Here is a 10,108-nt window from a genome sequence, read left to right as displayed (position 1 = left end):
TAGTCACAAGTTAAAAATGTATAGTAGGCGGGGTGCAGTGTCTCACGCCTGTAATCCCAGCACTTTGGGAGGCTGAGGCAGACAGATCATGAGGTCAGGAGTTCGAGACCAGCCTGGACAATGTAGTGAAACCCCATCTCCACTAAAAACACAAAAATTAGCTGGGCGTGGTGGCAGGCGCCTGTAGTCCCAGCTACTCGGGGGGCTGAGGCAGAAGAATCGCTTGAACCTGGGAGGCAGAGGTTGCAGCGAGCCGAGATCGCGCCACTGTACTCTAGCCTGGGTGACAGAGTGAGATTCTGTCTCAAAAAGAAAAAAGAGGCTGGGCACGGTGGCTCACGCCTGTAATCCCAGCACTCTGGGAGGCCGAGGCGGGCGGATCACGAGGTCAGGAGATCGAGACCATCCTGGCTAACACGGTGAAACCCTGTCTCTACTAAAAGTACAAAAAAAAATTACCGGGTGTGGTGGTGGGCGCCTGTATTCCCAGCTACTCAGGAGGCTGAGGCAAGAGAATGGCGTGAACCTGGGAGGCGGAGCTTCCAGTGAGCCGAGATCACGCCACTGCACTCCAGCCTGGGTGACAGAGCGAGACTCCATCTCAGAGGCTGTGTGTGAGCTGACGGCCAGTGCTGGCTTCCCTGGCTCTTGGCATTGCCTCAAGCCTGACCCATTCACAGCGAAGGCCAAAGTGACTCCATGAGCAAGACCGGAGGGTGGGGACGCGTCAGTAAGCTGGTGAGGACACGTCGGTAAGCTGATGGCCGCCAGGGAAGGAGATGGCAACGGAACCTCATGGGGAAGGAGACAGATGCAGCTCTGCCATTCAGCCAAGACTGGTGCCAGCGCTGTGGGGCCTCAGAACCCCCTGCTGACCGTCACTTTGCCTCCAGAGGAGGGTCTGTCCTACCACCCTGGTGACCAGGCTCACACCAGGAATCCCAGCTGAGGGGGAAAATTGGAGTGTATGTGGCTATTTTTGCCAAAAGCCACAACACCCAGGTCCAGGAGTGAGGGGAGGGTCCCTTGTGGGTCTCTGTCCCACCCCAGCACCTTGGAGGCCCACTTTGGTTGGGGCAGGCAGGGGACATGGGCTTTGGGAGGTGCAGTGAACCCAGCAGGCTCACCCCCCCACCCCCACCGGAGCCCCTGACAGCCTCCAGGGAAACCTGTGGGGTCCCTGTGCCCCAGCTCTCTGGCTGAGTGCAGCCAAGGGTGGCCTTGGGAGGATGCTGGAGCGAGGGAAGAGACTGCGGCCTTGGTTCCTGGGGTCCTGCACACAGCACCCACAGGCTGGCCACACCCCTGGGCAGAAGGTCCCTGCTCCTTGCCAGGACGCCCAGCCCTGCCTGGACTACTGAGTACCCTGGGGGCTCCCCCGTGGCTTCCTGGCACCCTGCCTCCATCTCTGTAAACTGTCATCAAGTTGTCCTCATCTGGCCCTGCCATGTCTCAAATCCTGAGCCAAGACAATCCATGGTGGGGAGACGCAGACCATGGTGGACACTACTGTTTCCTTCTGCTGGCCACCTCCTGGGTCGCACAGGCGTGACCCCATCCCACCCTCCACCGTGCTGGGGTATGGGAGTCTTCCCTCATGCAGCCTCAGCTGCCCGCTCTGCAGAACAAGTAAGAAAGCAAGGGACTGGCACGCCGCCTCACCAGGGGTGATCCGGAAACCCCTGGGTGGGCAGGGCCGAGTTGGCTCGCCAGCCTGACCCAGGGGCTCAACACACTTCCAGTCCAGGCTTGGGGGTGGTCTGAGTGGGAGCGAGGGGGAAAGAGGCCTCGCTCCAGCTGGGTCCTCATCAGCCACCGGGGTTTACCCTTGGAGGCTGCCCTGGAATGTGCCCAGGGCCAAGCCACAGAGCCTCAGCCCGAGACTGACCTGTGCAAAGCCGCTTTAAAGGGGGCGTTGGTACCAAGATATAAAAGAAAATAATAAAATATAAAAATATATTGCAAAGGGGGTGATGGGAGGGCAGCATGGGCACAGTGCAGCTCCAGCTCGCTGACTGCCGGTGGAGGTGCAACCCACTGGGGCTCAGCACAGGCTCATGGATTGCCCGGGGATGGGGGCCCTCTTGGCACAGGGACCTCCAGGTACGGCACAGGGTCCGAGAAGGGGCCTGGTCGGGCCCAGTAGTCCAGGGCTCGAACTCGGTAGGAGCCAGAGACAGCACCTGTGTCTGGAGACAAGGGGACACGTGTGCCAACCGGAACCTGCCCCCACCCGAAAGCCCCCTGACCCCAGGCTTTTCGAGGCCCCCACCCAGTACTGCCCTGAGGCCCAAGAATGGGGTGGCCGAGTCCAGGGCAGCGGGTGGTGGGCGCACCTGGGCTGAACACAAAGAGGTTGAAGGTCGATGGCTTCCTGCTGATCGGGGTGTACGCCTTACCGTCCTGAGAGAACTGGATCTCGTATGTCCACAGGCACCTGGGGAGGTCAGGCCAAGACCAAGGCTGGGGTCAAGACAGTCCTCAAAGGTGGGAGCAGGCAGGGCACGGCCGCGTGGACCCACAGCCTCATTCCCTCAAGCCCCTCGGCGGCACCTCCCCAGCCCCTGGGCATTCTTCCTGCCCAGGCAGGAGAGGGCTGGAGCCCGAATGTCCATTTCATGTCCCCTAGGAGAACCCACACCCCACTGGCAGGGCCTGGCGCGTGGCCCACAGTGTGTGGGTTGAAGGGCAGGGACGCAGGGCGGCGAGGGAGGGAGCCGGTGGGCCACGGCAAGTGGCCCGAGTGACCGCATGGGTGAAGGGGTCGGGACCCAGGGACCTGCCTAGGACCAGGCAGAGGGAGGGGCGGCCCCACTCACGCACTTGGAGCCCACGTGTTCATCCGACCAGACCAGAACCAGCTGCCCTTGGGTCAGGGGCAGGGCGCGGAGCCGCGTGACCTGGGGGAGGGAAGGGCTGTGATGGCGTCGGGGAAGTGGAGTCCGGGCCGCGGCGCGGGTTAGGGGACTGCCACTTGCCTGCCCGGGCGGCTTCTCGGGGCGCGCACACACGTGCACCAGCAAAAGCGACGGCAGCCGCAGCGCGGGGCGCAGGGTCAGGCGGCCGCCGGCGGGTAAGGGGCGCGGCGCCGCGGCCACCGGGTCCTGGGCGCAGTGGCCGGTCCTCAGGGTTCTCCGGGGGGCTGGGGACGCTCGGCCCGACCTCAGGGCGAACGCCCCCGGCCCACCGCTCCACCTCCCACCCACACCGCCTCGGAGCCCCCGCCCCGGACCCCACCCCCCTGGGACCCCGGCCCGGCCCGGCCCCTCGCCCCTCCGCGGCCCACCTACCTCAGCCGCGCGCATGCGCCGGAACTGCTCTGCCGTGGGGAAGACGGGCCGGCCCAGGCGCCGCCACTCGCCGTCGGGGCTGCAGAGCCCGTTGTCCAGGTAGCGCGTGACGTAGACCAGGCCTGCGGGGCCTGACACTCAGGCCTCGGCTCCCCGGGCCGCCCCCTCCAGAGTCCCTGCGGGGCCAGAGACCTCCCTGGAACCCCGGCTTACCCGGGCCGGGGGGCACCCCGCGCAGCCGCAGGGTCACCGCGACGCTGCGGTTGGGGTGGGCGCGGGTGTCGTCGCTCGCGTAGATCAGCACCGCGGCGCGCCAGGCGTCGGCCGGGCCCTGGGGGCGGTGGGCGCTGGCCAGGACGCCCACCGTGTGGTTGCTGTCCAGGACCGTCCCGGCCTGCGACACTTCGGCCCAGAGCTGCTCCTCATCTGCGGGGCCGGGGGGGGGCCGTCGCCGCGTGGGGTCGTTGCCCAGCCGCCCCCCGACCCAGGGCCGGGCCTCCCACCACTCGCTCCCCCTCCCCTTGGTGAAGGAGTCCCCAGGCCCCGCCACGCGGAGGCCGACCCCGGGAGGCGCGCGGCTGGAGGAAGTGCGCTCCCCACAGCGGGGCCTTCGCAGGAGCGGCTCCCCAGCCTGGAGGGCCCTGGCCGGCCCACCCCAGCGGCCCCGGCTCACCCAGCAGCGCCAGCAGCCCCATGGCGGTGAGGACCGGCTTGCGCAACAGCTGCACGTGCGGCGGGCGGGTGTTGTTGACCTGGAAGCGCGCGGTGAGCGTGCGCTGCGCGAAGGGGTGCGGGTGGTAGCTCAGGAAGGCATTGTCGTTGCTCAGGAGCGCGTAGGGGAAGGCGGAGGTGGTGTTGGCCAGTAGCAGGTTCTGATGCTGCGCGATGACCTGCGGGTGTCCAGGGCAGCTGGGACCGGGTGGCGCGGCCACCGCTCGCCTGTCCCGTCCCGGGAGGAAGGTGGCCGGGGGGCGCGCAGGGCGTTGGGCCGGCCCACCTTCACCACCATGGCCGCGTAGGTCACGTCGGCCCTCCACGGCTGTGGCAGGGACCAGCCCACCAGCGGGTCCGCCTCGTCGTTGTAAATGGGGGTGTCCGCGAACTTGGGGAAGAGCTGCCGGATCTGCTGCGCGACGACCTTCTCCTGCTCCAGGATGGAGATGGAGCTGCGCGCACCCTGCAGGCGGGGCCGCCTCAGCACCACCAGGGTCAGCGCGGCCCGGGGTACAGCGGCTGAGGGCGCAGAACACCGGGGCGGACGGAGGGGCAGGGCGCACCTTCCTGTGGAGGGAGATGTAGTCCAGCCGCACGCCCGCCTCCCCAGTGAAGAAGTTGGTACCGTCGTGGCAGTGGCGCAGGAGGCCCCAGCTCAGCGGGGATCGCGGTGGGGTGTGGAAGGAGTCGCCGGGGCCTCCCAGCCGCAGGGCGGGGCTGGCGGCGCGCAGACCCTCCGAGCAGGCATCGTAGTAGTTCAGGAAGCCTGGGCCGGGGGAGCACTGCGTCTACACCTGCCCTGGGGATGAGCGGCTTAGCCTCTGCTCCTGCCTTCCTCTGCCCCCTTTCAGCCAGGCAGGACCCCAGGAAGCGGTGCACACCTTGCATGGTCATGGAGACGTTGTCAAAGTCGTGGTGGTCTGGCTCGTTCCACGTCTCGAAGTTCCACTTGGAAACATGCGCCAGTCCGTACCTACCTGCAGAGGAGCCTTGCTGTCCCCCCAGCACAGGTGAATCTCGCCTCAGTGACTCCCACGGAGGGAGGGTGCGAGGTGATGAAGAGCGTCTGACTCAAGATGAACCCCATCTCCATGCAGGCCAGCCTCCTGCCCCACATCAGGAAGCCCTGGCTCAAGGGGGTCCAAGACCTGGGCGGCGGCCTGGGTGATAGGGGTGCAGCCTGCCCAGGAGTACCCCCCACCCCAGGGGCCCAGGGCCTTCGCCCACCCACCAAGCCCAGGAGTACCCCCCAGCCTGGGGCCCCAGGGCCTGCGCCGACCACCAACCTATCCCTTGTCACCCCCATCCCCCCACAAGGGCCTGCGCCTGCCCACCAATATATCTCCTGACCAGGCAGCAGCCTGCGTGATAGGGGTGCAACCTGCCCAGGAGTACCCCCGCCCCGGCCAGGGCCCCAGGGCCTGCGCTTGCCCACCGATGTATCTCCTGGCCAGGCTGGAGACCAAGTCCTTCCACTCAAACACCTGCTGCTTGTCCTCAAAGTCAGTGAAGTGGCCCGAGGCGCTGCCCATCAGCTCAAACCCTGGAACACAGGAGGGCTGCCCCACCGCCCACCGCACACCACACCCATGCTCTGCCAGGCCTGTGCTCCGGCACCAAGGCCAGCCCTGAATGGACATCCAAGGACTTGGAGGGGCTGGGTGAGGGAGAGGGTGGGCAGGGCAAGGGGGTGCAGGCGGGCTGGGAGGGCAGAGCCCACAGCTCACCTGGGAGGAGCTGGTTCTCCCTGAGAAGGTCCAGGTACCCGTCCAGGTGGGTGAAGTTGTAGCTCAGGCCCCGTCCAGTGGACCTCCTGCAGAAGGACGGTCAGCGTCAGGAAGCAGGGTGCCCACACAGCTCCATGCTCCAGGCTGGAACCGTGGCCACAACGGAGCATGTGGGAGCCTGCAAGGTGCCACACAGGGCTCGGATCCCGGCTTCCCGAGGGGCCCTTCCCCTTGGAAAATAACCCTATGAAGGCCTGGTATGAACTAGAGTATCTGTACATGGAGACCCCCCAACCCTACACCATCAAGAGATGGAAAACTTGGGGTGGGGGTTCAGAATGGCTCTGAGGCTCAGTGGCACGAGGCAGGCCAGTCGCGAGCAGCAGGGGCCAGGGGTCAGGAGCCAGGCAGGACCTGGTGGACACCTCACCCTGGTTCTCTGCACCTCCTGGAGGCCCAGGAGTGCCCCATTTCCCCTCCCACACCCCAAGAGGCAACATGGGTGCACAGGAAAGGGAGAAGGGGGCCGCCCTGCCACTGCACTTGCAGATGGGCTGAATTCCCACGAGGCCTGCATTCCGAGGGGACAGGCGTCCTCAAGGGAGAAGGGGGCCGCCCTGCCACTGCACTTGGGGATGGGGCTGAATTCCCATGAGGCCTGCATTCCGAGGGTACAGGCGTCGCCAAGGGGGAAGGGGGCCGCCCTGCCACTGCACTTGGGGATGGGCTGAATTCCCACGAGGCCTGCATTCCGAGGGGACAGGCGTCCTTAAGGGAGAAGGGGGCCGCCCTGCCACTGCACTTGCAGATGGGCTGAATTCCCACGAGGCCTGCATTCCGAGGGGACAGGCGTCGTCAAGGGGGAAGGGGGCCGCCCTGCCACTGCACTTGCAGATGGGGCTGAATTCCCACGAGGCCTGCATTCCGAGGGGACAGGCGTCGTCAAGGGGGAAGGGGGCCGCCCTGCCACTGCACTTGCAGATGGGGCTGAATTCCCACGAGGCCTGCATTCCCAGGGACAGGCGTCGTCAAGGGAGAAGGGGGCCGCCCTGCCACTGCACTTGCAGATGGGGCTGAATTCCCACGAGGCCTGCATTCCCAGGGACAGGCGTCGTCAAGGGAGAAGGGGGCCGCCCTGCCACTGCACTTGCAGATGGGGCTGAATTCCCACGAGGCCTGCATTCCAAGGGGACAGGCGTCCTCAAGGGAGAAGGGGGCCGCCCTGCCACTGCACTTGCAGATGGGGCTGAATTCCCACGAGGCCTGCATTCCGAGGGACAGGCGTCGTCAAGGGAGAAGGGGGCCGCCCTGCCAGTGCACTTGCAGATGGGCTGAATTCCCACGAGGCCTGCATTCCGAGGGGACAGGCGTCGTCAAGGGGGAAGGGGGCCGCCCTGCCACTGCACTTGCAGATGGGCTGAATTCCCACGGGGCCTGCATTCCGAGGGGACAGGCGTCGTCAAGGGGGAAGGGGGCCGCCCTGCCACTGCACTTGCAGATGGGCTGAATTCCCACGAGGCCTGCATTCCGAGGGGACAGGCGTCGTCAAGGGAGAAGGGGGCCGCCCTGCCACTGCACTTGGGGATGGGGCTGAATTCCCATGAGGCCTGCATTCCGAGGGGACAGGCGTCCTCAAGGGAGAAGGGGGCCGCCCTGCCACTGCACTTGCAGATGGGGCTGAATTCCCACGAGGCCTGCATTCCGAGGGGACAGGCGTCGTCAAGGGGGAAGGGGGCCGCCCTGCCACTGCACTTGGGGATGGGCTGAATTCCCACGAGGCCTGCATTCCGAGGGGACAGGCGTCGTCAAGGGGGAAGGGGGCCGCCCTGCCACTGCACTTGCGGATGGGGCTGAATTCCCACGAGGCCTGCATTCCGAGGGGACAGGCGTCGTCAAGGGGGAAGGGGGCCGCCCTGCCACTGCACTTGGGGATGGGCTGAATTCCCACGAGGCCTGCATTCCGAGGGGACAGGCGTCGTCAAGGGGGAAGGGGGCCGCCCTGCCACTGCACTTGCGGATGGGCTGAATTCCCATGAGGCCTGCATTCCGAGGGGACAGGTGTCGTCAGGGAATGGGAATCTTTGGTGAAGGGGATACGACAGGGAGTGAGGAGCCTGATGGTCAGCGAGGGACCTCTCTGAGGAGACACCTAAGGCTACCACGCAATGGGACCAGCCAGCAGGAAGACGTCCAGGCAGCAGATGGCATCGCCAGTGCAAAGGCTCTGGAACAGGAATGCGCTCATGACAATCAGGCAGCAGGGAGGCAGCTGGTGGGCCTGGGACAGAATAAGGGTGGATATCATGGGATATGAGGCTCCATGGGGCTCTGGAAGTGACTGCTTTGAGGATGGGACCCTGACCCAGAGCGAAACAAGGATCCCTTTCAGGGTTCTGAGCTGAGCAGTGCCAGGGCATTTTTCTTTTTTCTTTTTCTTTTTTTCTTTTGAGACAGAGTCTCACTCTGTCACCCAGCCTGGGGTGCAGTGGCGCGATCTTGGCTCACTGCAAGCTCCCCCCCCCCCGGTTCACGCCATTCTCCTGCCTCAGCCTCCAGAGTAGCTGGGACTACAGGTGCCTGCCACCACGCCAGGCTAATTTTTTTGTATTTTTGGTAGAGACGGAGTTTCACCATGTTAGCCAGGATGGTTTCCATTTCCTGACCTCGTGATCTGCCCGCCTCGGCTTCCAGAGCATTTTTCAAGGATCCCTCTGACAGCTCACTAGAGTCAGGGTGGGAGCTGGAAGACTGGCTGGGGGTCATGGGGGTTGCCCAGAGAGGTATGGTGCCCAGACTGGGTGGTGGCTGTGCAGGCTGTGAGCAGAGGGACTGATGAGGTTTGAGGTGAGCTGGGGGGTGAGGTGGGGGGTTGGGGGGTCGGGGGGTCGTACAGGGCAACTGTGGATTTCAGCTTGGGCAGCTAGGTGGGTGGATGAGCTTGGAGTGAGACTGGTCTCGGTTTTGGCCATGTGGAGTTGGACATCTGAGGGTGAACTGAGTGAGGAGATTGGTGTGCAAAGGTCTGGAGTTGTGAGTGATGCTTCTGGCCTGAGGGAAAGGGAATGGGGTGAATGGAATAGCAGCCAGCCTTGAGCCTGGAGTGAGAAGCAGAGACCAGGCTGGCCAGGGTCTGAGGGCTTCCTGCGGACGCCACGCAGGTGAGCACAGCTGCCCGTGGGGCAGTGCACCTCCTGTGGCAGCTGGCTTTGTGCCGCATCTGCAGTGGTGGGGGATGGGGTTACCACCATGGACCGGAATCTGGCCCTATACATATACAGCTCCCCATCTGTCAATCTCCCCATGCCACAGCACCCCCAGCTCCACAGCAAAGGTCTGGGCACCTCAACGCCTCCCTTCTGTTCCTCCCATGGTGTACAAGATCAAGGCAGAGCCTTGGCAGGAGTCTACAGCCTTTGGGTGTGGGCTCCTGCTCCGCCCCGCCTCTGCTGGTCCCCACCTGCTCCTGTACCCAGGGCTGGGTGCCCAGCAGGAGCAGCAGGAGTCCCTGGGGTCCACCCCACCCGGCCCCTACCACCTCCCCTCCCCTCCATCCACAGGACACACTGGTAGCAAAGAAGTATAACTTAAGAGGCACTTGGATAAGAATTAAATGCCCAGAAGGTGCATTCCAAAGTCCCACCGAGTTGGAGTAGCGGGGCACGGTGACCTGGAGGAAAGTGAAGACCCAGCTGGGCTTCAGGTTTTCTCTGCAGAACCCCAAGGCGATAGCCCGGCAGCCCCTGACCCTAGCGGGGGGAGCCCCAGCATCAGAGATGTCCCTGGCCTGACACCCAAGGCGCCTCTGAGTGTCATCTGGCAGGGCCAGCCTCGCAGTGAGGGGAGCCCGGGACAGGGATCCCCGCCCCCAGGCCCAGGAACCCCGGGGTCAGTCCACAGGCCCGAGGGCCCACCCTCCGCCTGGCCCCCATTGGGAGGGGCCTTGAGAGACCGACGCTGGGGAGGGGACTGGGCCGGCGAGATGGAACGCGCAGCCCACCCCCAGGGCCGGAGACGCAGACAAGCCACCGCCCAGCCCGGGAACGGAAGCCGCGGGGGCGCGTCAGCCCTTGTAGACCCCGCGCGGGGTGTCGCTGGGGCCGCGGCGGCCGCACAACGGGCTCATTCACCGCGCGGCCGCGGCTGAGCGGCCGCCCGGGTCCCCACGTCCCCGCCCCTGGGCCCGAGCGCGTGCGCCGCTAAGACCGCGCGGCTGCCGGGCCTGGTGAGTGCGCGGGGCGGGGCCGCGCGTGCATGGGGGTTCGCAGGCGGTGGGGGGAGACCGCGCGGGGTGGGGAGCAGGGCCGCGCTCTCCTGAGGGCGGGGGTGGGAGTGCGGGGCAGGGGCGGAGGCCGGGCCCGCTGGGCTGGGGGCGCGGGG

The 10,108-nt window shown here is 65.6% G+C and overlaps 1 protein-coding gene across 8 annotated transcripts in view; it reads right to left on the bottom strand.

Moving 5' to 3' along the window:
• Positions 1 to 1,942: 1,942 nt before the first annotated feature.
• The window catches only part of IDUA (alpha-L-iduronidase), an 18,722-nt gene continuing 10,556 nt past the window's right edge, over positions 1,943 to 10,108 (bottom strand). For 2 of the 8 annotated variants that reach the window (XM_063603635.1, XM_063603639.1), the window contains 13 exons: positions 7,891 to 8,009; positions 5,732 to 5,817; positions 5,440 to 5,547; positions 4,886 to 4,981; positions 4,568 to 4,770; positions 4,288 to 4,467; positions 3,964 to 4,180; positions 3,504 to 3,716; positions 3,291 to 3,421; positions 2,979 to 3,104; positions 2,824 to 2,900; positions 2,337 to 2,437; positions 1,943 to 2,189 (listed from right to left, as the gene is read on the bottom strand). In XM_063603635.1, coding sequence (XP_063459705.1) covers positions 2,056 to 2,189; positions 2,337 to 2,437; positions 2,824 to 2,900; positions 2,979 to 3,104; positions 3,291 to 3,421; positions 3,504 to 3,716; positions 3,964 to 4,180; positions 4,288 to 4,467; positions 4,568 to 4,770; positions 4,886 to 4,981; positions 5,440 to 5,547; positions 5,732 to 5,817; positions 7,891 to 8,009 — 1,791 coding nt within the window. In that variant the 3' untranslated portion in view covers positions 1,943 to 2,055. Of the gene's footprint in view, positions 2,190 to 2,336; positions 2,438 to 2,819; positions 2,901 to 2,978; positions 3,105 to 3,290; positions 3,422 to 3,503; positions 3,717 to 3,963; positions 4,181 to 4,287; positions 4,468 to 4,567; positions 4,771 to 4,885; positions 4,982 to 5,439; positions 5,548 to 5,731; positions 5,818 to 7,880; positions 8,010 to 10,108 lie in introns of all 8 variants that reach the window. The other 6 variants (XM_063603638.1, XM_063603637.1, XM_063603636.1 and 3 more) reach the window with 5 other exon arrangements.

The sequence above is a fragment of the Pan paniscus genome, chromosome 3, assembly GCF_029289425.2.
Source record: "Pan paniscus chromosome 3, NHGRI_mPanPan1-v2.0_pri, whole genome shotgun sequence".
NCBI lineage: Eukaryota > Metazoa > Chordata > Mammalia > Primates > Hominidae > Pan > Pan paniscus.
The sequence above is the reverse complement of the archived record's forward strand: the minus strand, read 5'-3'. Positions and strand labels throughout refer to the sequence as shown.